Source organism: Myotis brandtii, unplaced genomic scaffold (assembly GCF_000412655.1).
Source record: "Myotis brandtii unplaced genomic scaffold, ASM41265v1 scaffold99, whole genome shotgun sequence".
Lineage (NCBI taxonomy): Eukaryota > Metazoa > Chordata > Mammalia > Chiroptera > Vespertilionidae > Myotis > Myotis brandtii.
Genome location: NW_005372121.1, coordinates 1,307,293 through 1,326,331, shown reverse-complemented (window position 1 = coordinate 1,326,331; position 19,039 = coordinate 1,307,293). Strand labels below are relative to the sequence as shown.

The 19,039-nt window shown below is 39.9% G+C and overlaps 1 protein-coding gene across 1 annotated transcript in view; it reads right to left on the bottom strand.

The window, feature by feature from the left end:
- The window catches only part of MEGF6 (multiple EGF-like-domains 6), a 611,514-nt gene that overhangs the window by 525,785 nt on the left and 66,690 nt on the right, over positions 1-19,039 (bottom strand). The window contains exons 2-3 of the mRNA XM_014533611.1: positions 4,819-4,953; positions 1,664-1,773 (exon numbers count right to left, since the gene is read on the bottom strand). Of these exons, the coding sequence (XP_014389097.1) occupies positions 1,664-1,773; positions 4,819-4,828 (120 nt within the window). The 5' untranslated portion in view covers positions 4,829-4,953. The remainder of the gene's footprint in view (positions 1-1,663; positions 1,774-4,818; positions 4,954-19,039) is intronic.

Genomic DNA, 19,039 nt, shown 5'->3' with positions numbered 1-19,039 from the left:
GGAGTCAATGGGGAAAAACAAAGGGGACATCTTTAATACTTTCAACAATAAAGATAGATTTAAAGTAAATAAATAATAAGTAAATACAATTTAGAAATTTCCACCGGCCCCTCCACAGCAAGGTGAACCAGTTTTCATTGCAAGTTAAGGCCTTGCTCCCTACAGCCTGTAGCACTCTGTATGTGGCCTCACCTCGAAGCTTGTAGAAATGCAGAATCTCAGGCCTCACCCCAGACCTACTGAACCAGAATCCACATTTTAAAAAGATACGAGGTGATGTCTGCCCTAGCTGGTTTGGCTCAGTGGATGGAGCGTCGGCCTGCGGACTGAGGGGTCCCAGGTTTGATTCTGGTCAGGGGCACATGCCCGCGTTGCAGGCTCGATCCCCAGTGTGGGGCATGCAGGAGGCAGCCAATCAATGATTCTCTCTCATCACTGATGTTTCTATCTCTCTCTTCCTCTCCCTTCATCTCTGAAAAAGAAATTTTTTAAAATAAATAAATAAATAAAAAGAAAAAGATACGAGGTGATGTGAATTCAAGTTTGAGTATCACTAGTGTAAAGAAACTCTATAAATAAGATTAAAAAAAACAGTCTAAAAATAAAGCAAGGAATACCAATACTTCCTGAGGCAAAGAACTGTGATAGGTATCTATAACAGTTTAAAGAGTTCATCTCACAGTCATCAATTTCCAGGAGTTTATAAAATAGAGTGACATCGGGGGCAGATGCCTGTCACTGAGCTAGACCAGTTAGCTGCAGTGGCCTAGCACTGCATGCAAATACAGTAACCGCTAACACTGAGCCTGCTTAACATGGGAAGCCTGAGGCCCCTCACTAAGATATTTGAGAGCAGAAAGCACAGTGGGGAAGGAAGCAGGATGCTGACAAACTCCCTAAGGTACAGGGTAGCAGGAGAGATCAATTATTGTGCTGTGGTGCTGCATTGATTGCAACACGCTGAAGCATTCTAAGTGACTTTGCAATAACCAGAAACACATAGGTAAATGGAGCCATTTCTCCTGGCAAGATTGGGAGACATAATGCCACTAGTTCTGCTGTTTGCGTGCTGTCAAACATGCTGGAAGGTTCTGGGATACTTTCCCCACACGTTTGTGCAAGGACTGCATAGCTCATCTTAAAAAGTAAACTGCCTGCAGAGTTCCGCAATTAATCATGACATGTACAGGTTGAGAAATCCCATTTAGATTTAGTACGGTGATTTCCCTCCGGACTTCTGAATCCACTGTGGATTACAAATTTGATGATATGGGAAAGGGGCAAATGGAAAAGTCCGGACTTCTGAATCCACTGTGGATTACAAATTTGATATGGGAAAGGGGCAAATGGAAAAAGGTGATGGAAGTCAAGGTGTAACTGGCTGGCTTTAAATAAACTGTCTTTTAAATAAAGAGACAGAATGTAAAGCGGCAGTTCTACGGGATTTGAGTTCTGACCTATCATTAGAAACGCTTAACAGAAAAGCTTTTTTTGCATTTTTGCACATGTCACGTGTGCATTTTCAGCCCAAAGAGATGCTCCAAATCTGTGGTGATTCTAAAGATGCCTAACCCTTGACAGGCATGATATGATTGAAGCCCCAAGCAGAGTGAAACCATTACTTCAAGTGACAGAGAGTTAGACAGGAAGAATTATAACTTACAGCGCAGGCAGCCCGGTTCATCGTCCTGCCGGCGCCAACCAGGGCAGCACCTGTAGACGGTCTGCTGCTCCATGCTGTATGCCTGTCTGTACACGGTGTAGTACCGGGTCCTATGGAACACAGGGATCTAGATCATACTTCCTCTTACGGCAAAGCTGTCATCTTAAGCCCACTAAAAATTCTCCCTCCAACCCCAATCCTGTCATTTATACGCACAATATACATGTATATTATTTACATGTATTATACACACATGCACATGTGTGTGCGCACAAGAGAAACCCTCATGCCCCAGGTGATAAGCTATTTTAAGGGTCACTCAAGCTATCAAGATTGAAACCCAAAATTATGAAATGCATAATGAAATTGTGATGGATAAGAAGGCACATGCTTTTTCAACTTGACAATGAAGGCCCCTCATAGACTGGTCCCCCTAGAGCAGTGATGGCGAACCTATGACACGCGTGTGAACTCATTTTTTTGGTTGATTTTTCTTTGTTAAATGGCATTTAAATATATAAAATAAATATCAAAAATATAAATCTTTGTTTTACTATGGTTGCAAATATCAAAAAATTTCTATATGTGACACGGCACCAGAGTTAAGTTAGGGTTTTTCAAAATGCTGACACGCCGAGCTCAAAAGGTTCGCCATCACTGACCTAAGGCATGTGCAAGAATATTCCCAGCAGTACTATTCACAATAGCCCCAAACTGGAACCAACCCAGATACCATCAGCAGGAGGGCATATAAATAATGTACATGTCTTCACACAACTCAACACAACAAAGTAAGAAAATAATAAACTACTGTGGTAGGTCACAGGTGTTAGTTCTCACCTACCAAGAACAAGTTCCTCATGTTGTGGTGACCCCCAACCATAAAATTATTTTTGTTGCTACTTCATAACTGTAATTTTGCTACTGTTATGAATCATAATGTAAATATCTGATATGCAGGATGTATTTTCATTGTTACAAATTGAACATAATTAAAGCATAGTGATTAATCACAAAAACAATACATAATTATATATGATTTTTCTGATGGTCTTAGGCGACCCCTGTGAAAGGGTCATTCGACCCCCAAAGGGGTCTCGACCCACAGGTTGAGAACCGCTGCCCTAGCGCATGCATTCTCAACACTGGTGATATCATCAAGGGGGCAACAATTGGTTCTTGGATGGAAAAAAATTTTAGCTAATACACAGGTCCTATAAAGGACCATAGTACACAAACAAATAAAGTACACCTGTGCTATTAAAAAACTTCATGAAATAGGGGGATGATTACGAAAAATTTTTTAAAAATTACAGAGGCTCCTTAGGGGAACAATAATGTACAAAGGTTGCAAACACTAAACTATAGCTATTCATGATGACCTCTTTTTTTATTATTAAATTTATTGGGATGACATTGGTCCACATGAACATGTAGTTTTCAGGTGTGGGTTTCCATGTTATAAGATCTGGGGTCCTAATATATGGCGACAGGAGAAGACTTGACTTTGGGTGGTGAGCACATTGTGCTGACCTCTTCATACACTACAATACCAAACACCTCTAAACTGGCTAATTTCTTTTTTATCAAGTCCATATCATATTTATTCTTTATGTCAAAAGTATAACATATTCTCTCTCCTTTATTAACCTATCCCCAAGTCCCCTTCATTATTCAGAGCCAATTTCAAGTTACACTTCCTCCAACTTCTCTTTCCCCACCTTTCCAAATGCATATTGCTCTCTCAAAAATAGGACTAAGTGGCCATGTCACTTTTTGTGACAGTTACTCACCATCTTGAAGTGTAACCTAATATTTTGTATGTGTATTTCTCTAATAGGGATATAAGTATAGGTTTGCATACTTGTATATCAAAAAAAGGGAAATTAGTTGGCAGAGATACCAAAACACTGCCTCAACTCTAAAGCCAATGTCATAAATATTTACTTAATAGAGAAATGCATAAAATGGGTACCCAGCAGCATGACGCATGTGTTAAATATGCCATACCATGCCTGGTATTATTTTTTTTCTAACTTTACACACTGATGCACACAGAAATTTAGGAACTTTGCCTAGGGCCATACAGCTGATAAGAGCCAGGGGAAGTTTTCCAATTTAAATTTCATTTAAAGGTCCTAAGCATTTTTTTTCTAACTTTACACACTGATGCACACAGAAATATAGGAACTTTGCCTAGGGCCATACAGCTGATAGAGCCAGGGGAAGTTCTCCAATTTAAATTTCATTTAAAGGTCCTAAGCATAGAGCTAAAAAAGACTATACATATAAAAGTTAAACACACACACACACAGAGACATGAGTGTGTATATACAATGTATATGTAAATATCCATAATAATAAAATATTTAGTCTTATAATATTTTATTTAGTCCTATATTATCAGTGTTCTGATATTTCTACACAACAGCAAATCCAGTTATGTATAAATGTCCTCAACTTTCCTTTGACAGTAGTAATAATAATAATAATAAATTTATTAATCTGAAGCCATACTTTTTTAAAAACTTGAATTCTGACACAGTTGATTCGTTTACCTAAAACACCCCATTAACAACTATTTGTATTAAGGGGTACCTAGATGTTTTGTAAAACTATCTTAAAACTCTTTTTTCAGAAGGCCATAGGAAGGCTTGATGCATAGAAAACACCAGGTACTTGCTTTTTCTCTCCTCTCCCAACCTGCCTAGTTAATCCTAATTCAAAGGCCATACTCAAGTCAAAGGAGCTCTGGGTTTCAAAGTGTGAGACGAGAACCCAGGGCAGATCAGATAGTCTTTCACAACTGCGGGCACCCCAGATCCAAGTCTTGCTAAATGTAGCAAACCCACACAATATTCCTTGTTTCTGTTCGTCTTCTGATCTTCAGCTTTCAATAGTCTGTCATGTCATGTGGTAAAATTCATAGCATCAGACCCAAAGGACCTCATACATAAATGAGGCCAAAAGTAGATTAATAATAGATCCTGTCTCTGAAGGAAAATATAGAACTCTGCAAGTTCAGGTTCATATCTTGTGTGTGTTTACTTCAATATATAATGATTTTCTAAAATGTATTGGGGAAATCTTTAGATGCAGGTGAGGCTTTTGCTTTTGATTTTTAGTGTCAAAAGGAGTAGCGGAAGCACCGTTACCTTCTTTCATAACCCACACACCATCTCCGGCCGGCACAGCCCTGTGTCCAGAGCTTGACGGTGTATGTGAATGCTCGGACACATGGGCGTGGAAGGCCCACCACGGTCAGCTGCTGCTCTTCACACACATTAGGCCTTGAAAATAAAAAAGTGGTGATGAGATAAAAATAGATTGTTTCTCAATGTTTTATACATGAATCATTCATTCCTCCACTTTCCACAAAAAGCGTGTGGTGACTTACATCAGTACATAAAGTAAGAGAGAAAAATACAGGCAATAAAAATACAGGCAATATAAAAAAATTCAGGCCGAGGAAAAAGAAAAATCAGAGTAGATTTTTAAATAAAAGAGAAACTCAGAAGATAAATATAAAAGCCATAAGTTTCCATGTGCTTAAAAAAAACGAGCTGCAAATTAATTCTGAGCTATTCAGTAGACAAAAGTAAAAAACAACCGGAACTGCATGCTACCCATGATTGCATCCACAATGTCCATGAAGAAAAGGCAAGCCGATTCATGAAGAAAAGTCAAATTTTTCCTAGAAATTACTTCTGAACAGTAATTGCCATTGTATTTAGTTAGTTCAGCTTCACACACAATGCCTGTTTCAACACAAATATTCTGCAACCAGTACCATTAGATTAGTATTTCCTTACAGGAAGTGCATACAAATTTACAGGATGAGACACATGATCTTTAACTTTTAAATGTATAGGGCTAGGATACACTGATCACCTGAAGTGTTATAAAAGCAAGCTGGCCCGACCACTCATATTCTCCATGATTCACAGCCACCTGCATGCCAGGCACTGACCTCACTGGAGTCAGACTTTGATGGTTTTTCTTGCTATCAAGAAACACAGTTAGCTCAGTCTCCATACTCATGATCTGCTCAAAATAGAAATGCTCTCTGATTCAGGAGTTCGAGCTGGTTCCCAAATAACTCTGTGAACTTAGCCAATGACAGAACAATAATAATGATGAAACCTCTAATAGCAATCCGCACACTGAAATCAGTTTCATCTATGTCACCTACATCCTAGATCACCTTTTTGCGATCACTTCTTTATGTGGCTCTGACTAAATCTCACCAGTTGATCTCTACACAGCCCAATTCTCACTTCCAGATATTGGACTGTTAATGTCACCTAAATTGAAAAAAAGAATGAATGTTGAACTTCAAGAGTTTGCACAATGCACTTTAATTATTTAAGCAAATACTGTAATTCTATATAATAAAAGGCTAATATGCAAATCGACCAAACCACAGAACAACCAGTTGCTATGACACACACTGACCACCTGGGGGCAAACACTCAATGCAGGAGCTGCCCCCTGGTGGTCAGTGTGCTTCCACAGTGGGAGCACTGCTCAGCCAGAAGGCAGGCTCACAGCTGGCGAGTGCAGTGGTGGTGGCAGGAGCCTCTCCCACCTCTGTGGCAGTGTTAAGAATGTTTAAGCTTAGGTGAACCTAAGCCATCAGTCAGACATTCCCTGAGGGCTTCTGGACTGCGAAAGGGCGCAGGCCGGGCTGAGGGACACCCCTCTCCTCCAGAGCACAAATTTCGTGCACTGGGCCTCTAATAAAATAATAAATGTAAAAACTGCACGTAAGTCAAGCATCCATAAAATCTTTAAGAATTGGGTGTAAAGAAAACATTAGCTATTAAAAATTCCATATTAGATTCTCTGCCTATACCTACACCTTTAGTGAGCTTACATGCTTTTTTGTGAGCCAACTAGCCCCAGTTAGGATGAGTTTACAGCACCTCTGCTTTTTCAGTCAATAGTTCCAAAACTTACACTGATCCAGCCTTGAGCTCCATTTTGCAATCTATTCTTTACTTATTATTCCATCCACCCATCCACCCACCCATCTATCCATGAACTCATAAACTGTCACCTACACAAGACAGAAGCAGCACAACCCTCCCTCACCCCCCAAGAACTTGAATGTAAGCCATTTATTTGGGAGTGATGAAATCAGACTGGGAAGGAGAATTAGCCAACAATAAAAGAATTAGCCCTCATTCATTCGTTGAGGGCTACTTTCTTTCCAGCATTTCAGGCTGAAGCATGGGTAGGCAGTGTTAGCCTCCAAAAGACGAAGTCTTCAGGCAAAGAAAGGCCAATGCTGGCTGCTGAAAGCCTGGCAGGTGTGCGGAGGGAAAGGGCAGGGGCATGGGTGCTGCTGGACAGTTTCCACTGCAGGTGGTACAAACATAAGAAAGTCCATATTCACTTAGCATTGACAACCTACAGACAAGAGAGAGAGAGAATGAAGGCACTGAATGCGTACAAAACGCTAAGAAGAAGCAATGAGAAGGCCCAAATGGAGAGAGGGGAGGCTTACTAAGATTCATTGATTAGGAAAGGCCTCACTGAAGAAGTGACACTGTGACCTGAAAGGGTCAAGAGAAGCCATCCATGGAAAAGCCAGGGGATGCCATTCAGGTGGAAGAAAGAGAATGAGGCTCTGAAGCGGGGAAACGCTTGGCCTCCAGAGAGTCTGAAAGGCCAAACTGGCTCAAATGATGAGATGCTTGGTTGGGCAGAAAGGGCTTCTCGGGTCAGGAGTGTTGATTTTATTCTCAGGGCACTGGAAACCACCAAGGGTTTTTAGAATTCTGATTTCTGGCCTCGTTTCCTACAGCCAGGACCTGGAGATGGCCTTGTGATACTCTCTCTCTGACACCATCTTGAAATGACTTAGGTTAAATCTGCTCCTGGACACTACAAGGAATAGCCCAGCCCCGTCCAGCCTGGCTTCCAAGCCCCTAAAGTCCTCCATTGCCCCCTTGGGTTTTCCTGATTCCTGCAGAGAAAGAAGTCCTCAAGGGAAACCTGTACCTTTAGAGAAACCTGAAGCCAGCAGCACCGATGGACATGGAAAGGCACAGCACAAATTGCAGGCATTACAAGAGGAGTGTACTAGACTAACGTGTCTAGAAAAGTATCTGTAATCCAGATCACCATGTAATTTCTCTGATAACATCATAAGAGATGTTAATGTGACTTCAGAACGGCACAAATTATATTTACTCATCCTAGTTAATGAGCAACATAGTTTAGATTGAAGTAAGTTTTCATTTTAGGTTAACCCATCCTAGGGAATGTTTAAGCACATTTGGATAAATAAAGGCAGTTGCTTGATTATTCTGCAGGTGTCCTAAATATATTTTAATAAAGAAATCTATGCCCTTTCTTAACTATGAAAACTATAAATGCTAGTAGTAAAAAAGCCTGAAAAATGGATACAGAAAATCAAGGTTGGCCCCAAAATGCTCCCAGATACAACCACTGCTAATAACAGCTTAATGTATTCAAATCCAATATTTTGGGGGGCACAGAAATATATTTTTGCATAAATAAAATCACACTCTACTTACTATCGTTTAAATTATGAGACAAGCCTTTTTTAAATTTAGGTAAAATTGGAATATAGCATTCCATAGGTGTACAACATTGTTTTTATGTTGTTTGTTCATTTATTTGGGGTTATTTTTAGATTCCACATATGAGTGAAATCAGACAGTATTTTTTCCCTCCATTTGACTTATTTCACTTAGCATGATACCTTCAAGTTCCATCCATGTTGTGACAGGTGACAAAATGTCCTTCTTTTTTATGGTTGAATAGTATTCAGTTGCATATGTACATATCCCACATCTTCTTTATTCATTCATTCATTTATAGACAGACACTTAGGCTTCTTTTATATCTTGGCTATCATAAATAATACTGCAAGGAACATAGGAATGGAGATACCTTTTCTAATTGGTGGTTTGGCATTCTTCAGATAAATACCAAGAAGTGAATGGCTGGATCATACAGTAGTTCTGTTCCTAACTTTTTTAATAATCTCCACACTGTTTTCCATAGTGGCTGCACCATTTACATAACCAACAGTGGAGGAGGGTTCCTTTCTCTCCCTATCCTCACTGACACTATAACAAGTGTTGGTTTGTTTTTTACAATATACAAAATAAATCTAGTGTGTTTTTAACCTAGCAAACAACATGGTATGAATATTTTCCATTTTGAAATACATAGAATTACTTTAACTCTTTTGTTTTCTTTCCAGATTATGGAGTTATCAGAATATTATAACAAATTAATTTAGTCAAGATCCTATTGATAGACATTTCATTTTTTCTAATAGTCTGTGACTATAGACTCTGATGTCAGCCCTCCTGTATAAACAACAGAATTACAGAATTTTTCTTCTAAGATTTTCTTATGAAATATTTATTTCCTCTGAGTCCTTTTAGTTCAGGGTGTTTGTTTGTTTGTTTTCAGCCTCTCTCATCCATGTTTTAGGCTTGGTCAAGAATCAGGTTATCATTGCCTGTTTATACTTAAGTAGGGGGCACTAGAAGCTGATTGAACCTTTGTGTGATAGAAAGAGCTTATAATCGGTGGGCTCTCTGTCAGGTGATTGGGATGATTTTTTTTTCTTTTTTCTTTTTTGAGAAGCTCCTCCATGTCAGTGTACAGAAATCTGGTTTCTAGGGCCATTCAGGTTTTCCAGAAAAGTATCCCCAATCTGCTGCCTGGGGAAGCAGACACCTTGTGGCTAGTGCTTGGGTACCAGGTGGGGGGAAGGGAGCCCTTCTGTTTTCAGACATATGCCCCCCTAAGCAGTGCCAGTCTGCACCCCTTCTGAAGCTTCTCTGCTTCTTGTTCTCCAGAAGAAAAAATCAGTGCTCTCTCTCTCTCTCTCTCTCTCTCTCCCCTTCCTTCTCTCTCTCTCTTTCTCCCCTCCCTTCTCTCTCCCTCCCTCCCTCCCTCTCCCGCTCCCTCCCTCCTGAGAGTGCAGCAGGGCTATTTCTTTGTCCAGCTCTGCAGTTTGGAGGAAGAGATTCAGAGATTGCAACAACTTCACCTGCCTTCCTGCCTTCTTTCAAACAACTCTTTGTCTCCAACCAACACCACCACCACCCCCAACACCCCCGCAGTGCCTCCACTCTAAATGATAAATGTTGCACCTCCTCAGTGTTCCCTGTGCAGGGACCAGCAACCTGCCAGAATGGTATACAGATTACATCAAAGTGAAAGCATCCTGAGCTAAGGATGCAGAAAGAAATCTTATCAGAATGTCCCCTATCTGACTAAAGCAGAGGTTTACTAAAGTCACCTGCCACAACCATCCCCTCCCATCACCCCACCACCACTCCAGGGAAGTCTTCTCGGGGAGGCAACTGACCTTGGGTACATTCCAAAGCAAATTTATATAAACAAACCTCATCAGAACCTCCATCCTTTAAAGTCCTAGCCACCGCCACCCTTATTAAATAGGATTATGAACACTTGCCCTGTCAGCGGTTCTCAACCTGTGGGTCGCGACCCCTGAAAATACATCCTGCATATCAGATATTTACATTACGATTCATAACAGTAGCAAAATTACAGTTATGAAGTAGCAACGAAAATAATTTTATGGTTGGGGGTCACCACAACATGAGGAACTGTATTAAAGGGTCGCGGCATTAGGAACGTTGAGAACCACTGCGGGGCCTAGAGATGTTCAGCAAGGTAACCCCTATAGAGTACGCCTATGTGTGTGTGTGATACATATTTCTCCTGTTAATTTTTCTGTTGTCAATTAACTTGCAGGCCTGCAAACACTCAAACCTAAATTGGTACAGAAAGAGACTTTCCTTCCCCCAGTGTTAGCAACAAGGACGGGATGGTCAGAAATCCTCACTCATTCTGGAGCCTGCAGCTGAGCTCTTGGATCTCTGACCAAGCTGGCTTAAGCTTTGTTACTGGTCAGACTCCCAGATCTCTGCTTGGGATCTAGTTCAGCAAAAATGGTAAGAGCTTCTCACATTTTCGAAAAGAAAATTCCAAAATTTAAATGTACCGGAGAACAATTTTTGTTAGAACTAGTCTTTTGGGAATGGTGATTCTGGTTTGGATCTCCCAGGGACAGCCATTGTGTTCTGTCACTGTGTTTGTACTACTGTTTTGTGTTGTGCTGTGTAAAAGTGTTGTGGGGCTAGGGGAATTGGGGAGAGATTAACCTGAGAACTTATATGCAGATATGCATAGCCCACGGACATAGACTATAGTGTGGCGAAGGCCTGGGGAGGGGCAGGTGCAAGGTGGAGAGAGTCACTGGGGGGAAAAACAAGGGACATCTGTAATACTTTAAAAAATAAAGGTAAATTTAAAAATAAAATTAAAAAGTGTTGCTTGCCCTAGCAGCCAGTTTGGTTCAGTGGATAGAGCGCTGGCCTGCAGACTGAAGGGTCCCAGGTTAGATTCCGGCCAAGGGCACATGCCTGGGTTGTGGGCTCGATCCCCAGTGTAGGGCATGCAGGAGACAGCCGATCTATGATTCTCTCTCATCATTGATGTTTCTATCTCTCTCTCCCTCTCCCTTGCTCTCTAAAATCAATAAATATATATATATTTTTTAAAAGTGTTGCTTGTCATAAGAAGGAGAATCACGGGATGGACATAAGCTTGGGTCCCACAAGCCTGATGTTTGAGCCAGCCTCACAGACTGGTGAGTTTTCGGTTTTCATGGCACTAGTGTCTGCTTGGACAAATTTGCTATGAATCACCAATAAAACCAGATGAGTTTCTCCTTCTGTCTCATTGTTGTGTCCTGAGAGCTTGACTTGGAACCAGAGAGAGCGTTCTCTTTCTCTGATCTTCTGCCTGCCTGTGGGCCTGGATCATTGGGTCTGTGTCCAGAGATGGCCAAAATCAGGTGGGGGGCCTGAGACATAAGGGGCATGAGCAAAACTTTCTGTCAACTGTTGTCAAATCTCAGGGAGGACATCTAAGTCTAAATCCTAAAGGGTCTCAACCCACACGACTCCTTTCATCTCTTTTCTGAAATTTCCCATCTCAGTATCACCCACCTGGTATCACAGATTAGCAGGTCTGTGATTGGAGATCCATCACTTTGTGGGAGGACTGCAACTAAGCATTCTTACTGCCCATGACAACTTGGCTTTCTTCTTTTCAGCTGTAGGTGGGAATGATTTTGGATTATGGGGGCTGCACCTCCTGCACCCTCTTCACAGGTGCCTACTAAGTGCATGATAAGCCATAAAAGGTTTATTGGTTTGAGTCCCATTAGGAATGGGTATGTGGATCCTAATTGTCAATGGCCAGATGATGGATTCTTTGACTTCTAAAAGCTTTTAAATTAAAGTGCTCTCATTGTAAACAAATGTCCTATTGGTACCTATAGGAGGAGCAAACTGAAAGGACATAAAAAGTATCATGGGTAGCCGAAAACACTCCCATAACAAAATTAAAGAGCAAACAGAAGTCACTCAAACTTCAATCCTTGCCCCATCAAGGGCTCTCCAGGGACTCAGGGACCACCAAAAGCAACCATGTGAGGCTGAAAAAAGGACTAGCTGGAGCAGACTGGGTATTTTATCCACTCAGAAAAATTTGAAGAATTTGAAGCCACTCAGATGGCTACTTGATGTCTCTTCAATCTCCGACACAAATTTTAGTCTACAGCCTCCATAAGATGCCTATCAGGAGCAAAAGAAAACCTTAACAATATTCTCTGTAAATATTGGTAAAAATCTTTTGCTCTCATCCTGAGGAGATAACAATTTGTTCTATCTGCCAGAAACACCCATTGGGATAAAAATATAAAGCAGGGCAAAGACAAGAACCAACTCTTACATAAACAACTGAATTTTGCATTACTATGCTACGCCTAACTCAGGGCTAAAATTTTAGAATGAAAGCCATAAGTTCTCTATTTGCATCTGTCTGTATGTTTATGTTTGTTCTAGGTTATGATATCTGGCATTTTCCGATCTCTGCATTGTATTACCAAATTAATATATAGCATTCCTTAAAGGAACTCTATTCTAATTGGCTTAGAATAAAAAAGTTCGTATATAAATTAAATATTCGTAAACCTCCCAGAAATATAGGAACTAATCCAAATGTTTTACAAATCCATACAATTTGGGTAAATCTTTGGCAAATAAGACTGATGTAATATTATTTTTGTTCTGATAAAAATAGGTATATCTTCATTAAGTGTAATACAAGCATAAGTTTTATTTTACATGGGTTTACTAGTCAAATAAGCAAATATATCTACTAGATGTTTAAAAGTATAAAAGTAATGAATTTTATTTGAATCAAATTGAGTCATTATTTTGAAAACTTTATTTCAATAATAATAACATTTTGTAATGTGTCTACCTAAAAACAATAGTTTCTAAGATCTTTCTGGGAACTTGTAGTTCTAAAGTGAGGCTAAATTAAATGTGAGCAATTCATTAAATAGCTAAATCATTTATAAATAAAAGCAAGTGTTGACACATTCATTATTAAGCATAAGTTAGAGTATATATTTTTTGGCTCTTTATTTTTATATGGTGCAGAGAGGCTAAAGATATGAGCCTGTAAATAAACGTAGTCTTTTTACCACAATAAGAAACCTTACTATAATGAAGCATATATATCTTTAAAATTCATCAAATTTGCTATAAAATGCTGGCATATGACAGATAATTTACAACTGTCCACTTCCTAGTTTTCTCTGTGAAAGAAAGTCTTCTGTATTAATCAGCTCAGGCTGTCATAACAAGATACTACAGACATTCATTTTCTCATAGTTCTAGAGACCCTCAGTTCAAGATCAAGGTGACATCTGCTTGATTGAGGCCTCTCTTCTGCCTTTTAGACAGCTGCCTTCTCACAGTGTCCTCACATAACCTTTCCTCTGTGTGCACACACATACACACACACACAGAAGTTTCTTGTATCCCTTCCTCTTCCTGTAAGGACACTAGTTTTGTCAGATTTGGGCCCCACACTTAAAACCTCATTTAACCTAAATAACCTCCTTAAAGATCCTACCTCCAAATATACTCACATTGGAAGTGAGGGCTTCAACATAATAATGGGGGGGGGAGCATAATAGTTATATTCATTCCTTAACAGTTACTAATGATAAAAATCTATAATAATAAAAGCATAATATGCAAATCGACCGAACGACCGAACAGCAGAACAACCGTTCAGATGACCACGCTATGACATGCACTGGTGCCAGGACAGCTAAGGCGGGTGCGATGTGATTGGTCAAGGGACCCTGCCATCGCCCCATGATCGCCCCGCAGAGGGAAGCCCAGGCCACCGGCTAGCGGGGCAATCAATCAGGGGGGCTCCGCCATCAATCATCCCAAAGAGCGAGGCCCAGGCTACCTGGCTGGTGGTGTTGCGGCAGGTAGACCAGGCCGTCCTCTGCAGGGCGATTGATTGCGAGGCTCCCAGACTGCAAGAGGGTGCAGGCCGGGCTGAGAGACCCCCCGAGTGCATAAATTTCATGCACCAGGCCTCTACTAAATTATAATAAGAAACATGAATGAAAATATTAGAAATAATAAGGGTAAAGGGAAACAACTTATATGAAAAGTCTGTAATAAAGTCTGTTGTCAAAAGAAAAAGGAGAGTAATTTTGTCCTAAAATGAAATGTGACTGGTTGTTCCACAATGAAAAAGAAGAAAAGAATAGGGCAAAACCTGTATAGATATAGAAAATTGTGGTACACTTACACAATGGAATACTACTCCATTGTAAAAAATAAGGAAATCTTACCTTTTGCAACAGCATGGATGAACCTAGAGAGTATTATGCTAAGTGAAATAAGCCAGTTAGAGGAAGTCAAATACTGTATGATTTCACTTATATGAAGAATCTAATCAACAAAATCAACAAACAACATAGAAACAGACTCATAGATGTAGAGAACAGACCAACAGCTGTCCTAGGGAAGGGGGAGTTGGGGAGCTGGGTGGAAAAGTTAAAGGATTAAGCAAAAATATAAAAACTCATAGACATAAAAAACAATACGGTGATTACCAGAAGAAAAGCAGGGTGAGATGAGGTAGAAAAGGGTAAAAGAGAGATAAATGGGTGGTGAACATACAATACAAGATACAGATGATGTGTGATAGAATTATACACTTGAGATCTATATAATGTTATTAACCAATGTTACCCCAATCCTATATAATAAAAGGATTATATGCAAATTGAGCCTAATGGCGGAACAACCAGGAATGACTGGTCGCTATGACATGCACTGACCACCAGGAGGTAGACGCTCAATGCAGGAGGTGCCCCCTAGTGGTCAGTGCGCTCCCACAGGGGGAACTCAGCTCAGTCACAAGCCAGGCTGACAGCTGCGAGAGCAGGGGCAATAGCGGGAGCCTCTCCCACCTCCTCAGCAGTGCTAAGGATGTCTGACTGCAGCTCAGGCCCTCTTCCCGTGGAGAGTGGGCCTAAGCTGCAGTCGGACATCCCCTGAGAGCTCCCGGGCTGCCAGAGGGATGTCTGACTGCCAGCTTAGGCCCGATCCCCCGGGAGTGGGCCTAAGCTGGCAGGTGGACAACCCCCAAGGGGTACTCAACTGCGAGGTGGCACAGGCTGGAATGAAGGACACCCCCCCACACACGAGTGCATGAATTTTCATGCACTGGGCCTCTAGTAAATTCAATAAAAAATAATAAAAAAATTAAAACTTAAACTCAAAAAAATAAAAAGAAAAATAAAGTTGTAGAGGTTTGCAGAAAAGGAATGCTACTGATATATTGAATGGTCAAAGCCAACTGAGGTTGGATGGATTTATTTATAGGTTTTATTTTTTTTTAAATATTTTTATTGATTTCAGAGAGAAAGAGAGAGGGAGAGAGATATAGAAACCTCAATGATGACAGAGAATCAATGATAGACTGCCTCCTGCACACCTCACACCAGGGATCAAGCCGGCAACCTGGGCATATGTCCTGACCAGGAATAGAACCCTGACATCCAGGTTTGTAGGTTGACACTCAACCAATGAGCTATGCCACAGGCTGGATTATGGGTTCTATTTTTTAATGAGTTTTAGTATTAACAGTTCCTTAATACAAAACTAGAGTTTGGTTTTCTCTATTAAAATGACAAAGTTTTCTTGGGCTATTGGTTTGCTCTTAGTAAGGGATTGTAATCTGCCTAATAAACAAAGATTCTGTGTCTCATGAGAGTAATTTCCTTTGTTGCCTTCAAGTTCTGGACTACTTAAGAGAACTCAGTGAGAGATTTGAAGGTAGTGGCATAGGTAAACGCCTGTACTCCCTGCCTCCCACAACCATATCAAAATTACAACTAAAATACAGAACAACCACCATTCAGAACTACTGGAAAGCTGGCTGAATGGAAGTCCTACAACTAGAGAAGTAAAAGAAGAAAGCACACTGAGACTGGTAGGAGGTATGGAGGTGCTGAACGGGCTGGTCCAGCACCAATATTGGCCACTTTTTTAATCAGGAGGGAAATCATCTCTACAAAGTTGGCCATGCGTACCAGACCCCCAGCCTAAGATCCCAAACAAGAGGAGCCCAAAGAGGACCACACCAAGATACATCATAATTAAAATACCAAGGGTTAATGACAAAGAGAGAATCTTAAAAGCAGCAAGTGGCAAGAAATATTCAAAGTGATGAATAGCAAGAACCTACAACCAAGATTACTCTACCCAGCAAATCTATCATTTAGAATTGAAGGTCAGATAAAGAGCTTCACAGACAAGAAAACCCTAAAGGAGTTCACCACCACCAAACCAGTATTATATGAAATGTTATAGGAAATTCTTTAAGAGGAGGAAAAAGAAGAAAAAGAAAAAGGTCAAAAAGATGAACAACAAAATGGCAAATACATAATACCTATCAACATATTGAATCTAAAAATAAAAATAAATGAATAAGAAATCTAATGAATAGAATAAACTGGTGAATAAAATAGAGTCAGGGGCATGGAAATGGAACAGACTGACGATTCTCAGAGGGAAGGGGGTGGGGGGACAGGAAGAGATTAAACAAAGAACTTATATGCATATATGCATTACCTATGGACACAGACAATAGGCTGGCGAAGGCCTGAGACAGGGCAGGAACCAGGTGGAGGGGGGCTATGGGGGAAAATAGAGGGACATCTGTAATAATCTTAACAATAAATATTTAAGAGAGAGAGAGAAAGAACCCAGTCTTCTCACTATTGAAAAAGCTAAACTTTCTTTATAAACATGTTACTTTCTATTATTACTTTTACAACCTTTATTGTCACTTTGTTGAATAGATAACTAAGTATTGTTTCATAATTACATGGGACCCTATTTAATCAAGTATTCAAACATTTTGACATTCTGTTATCTTTGATATTTTGTCTTCTAAAAATCAAATCCTAAATAAAATCTTGATCTTGAACCGACTTTGAAATTCCCCAGAGAACTCATGTAAAATCTCAAAGGACCTGTTCTTTACCTTATAAAAAGAGAGATGATAAAAATTAACCAGGTATGTTGAATTGCATGAAAAGCATTCTCACATAAGGAGAGAGGCTTGGCCTTCCCTAAGTTATATGAGTATGGGTAAATATTGTTCACATAAGTATTCAGAAATTGTATGAAGTTCCTAGAGATCTGTGAATGCCCTCACTGTCTATGATATGCCCTTGGTACTATTTTGCCTGATATTAGAAAACAATAATAATGTCATCAGTCTTATCTCCAGTTTTCCTTTTAATATTGTATGTCACAGAAACAACCAAATTATCTTTCAATTGCATTGCTTTTATGATGAACTCTCATCAGATCTTTAACCACAGCTACTTAAAGTCTTTTGTCAGCCACAGATACTGTTTTACTGATGCTTTCCTGGAAACTTTTGCAATCAGCTATAGGCCACAGTGTTTATCTTCAACAAAAAGGAATGTCTTAAAGACCCATGAGAAAGGACTATGCCAGGCACTCTAGGGAACAGGCTTGTAATTGTGTTGCTCAAATAACTTTAGATCATACCGCTGAAATAAGTTAGGATTTCCAGAATTCTAGTGGAGAAGCTGATAGGTTCATGAAACAACCAACCCGAGATCAAGCAGAATGAGAATTACATGGGACTGAATGAGCTGAGAAAAGAGGATAATGGCTTTTGTTTGGAATATTTCTTAAAATATTCCTTTTCTTTTCTCTCAAGCTAACTATAATGTACAAAAATTACCTATAATTTATGGTGTGATAAATTAAACTTCTGTAAACAGAAAGAAAACATTCAAACATGTATATTTTTCTCCCTGCCTAATCCCTCCGGAATTCAGAAACTCTCATTAGGTATTCTTATGTTCAATGACAATCTGGTTATTTGCATAAATATGATAAGAATCTGACCTCCTTGTAACAGGACATAATTGGAAACATTGGTTATATAACCAAAGCTTTGATTGGAATGTCATATTTTAAAATGACATTTAAATGACATGTCAGACAGTTTGAAGGAACTACGGTTGACCTCATGAAGCCAATGCTTACAAAGCCCTCCTGGGAAAACTGACCTGGTACCTGGCATATAGGGTTCAAGCCTTACAGGTGCATAAGGAAGGTACTTCCTGGAAAGCTAGGAATGGGGATATTTTAGAAACCTTGAGAACAAAGGAATTCACTAAAATCTAGACTACAGGTGAAGCCTAGTGACAAGTTTTTGGTGCAGTTTCTTAGCCTTGGGAGGTTTTAGTACAATCTGAGATTCTTTATAAAAGTTCCAGCAGCAAGTTTTAAAAACACCTATATGGTCACCCTAGCTGGTTTGGCTCAGTGGATAGACCCTCAGCCTGCAGACTGAACGGTCCTGAGTTCAATTACAGTTATGGGCACATTTTCAGGTTGCATCAGTGGATAGAGCCTCAGCCTGCAGACTGAAGAGTCCTGAGTTCAATTACAGTTAAGGGCACATTTTCAGGTTGCGGGCTCAATTCCCAGTAGGGGGCGTGCAGAAGGCAGCTGTTCAATGATTCTCTCTCATCATTGATGTTTCTATCTCTCTCTTTCTCCCTTTGTCTCTGAAGTCAATAAAAATATATTTTTTAAAAAAACACTTCTACGGTCAATTATCAGTCTTGCAACACTTATGTAAATAATCTGGCCAAATAGAATGAACCAGATGTGTTTTGTAAACAAGACTAACCTTATTTATTTTGTAAGCAAGACTAATCTTACTTTGAGTCTTTTCCATTAAAATAGGAATGATTGCAGAGAAAACAAATTAAGTTTTAGGTGAAAATTATAACCCACCCTTGTGGGTTATCAAGTCCTAGTCCTGATAGGACCTTTGAGGTTTTTTTGTTTGTTTGTTTGTTTTATTGTTTAAAGTATTACAAATAGTAGTACATATGTCTCCTTTTTTCCC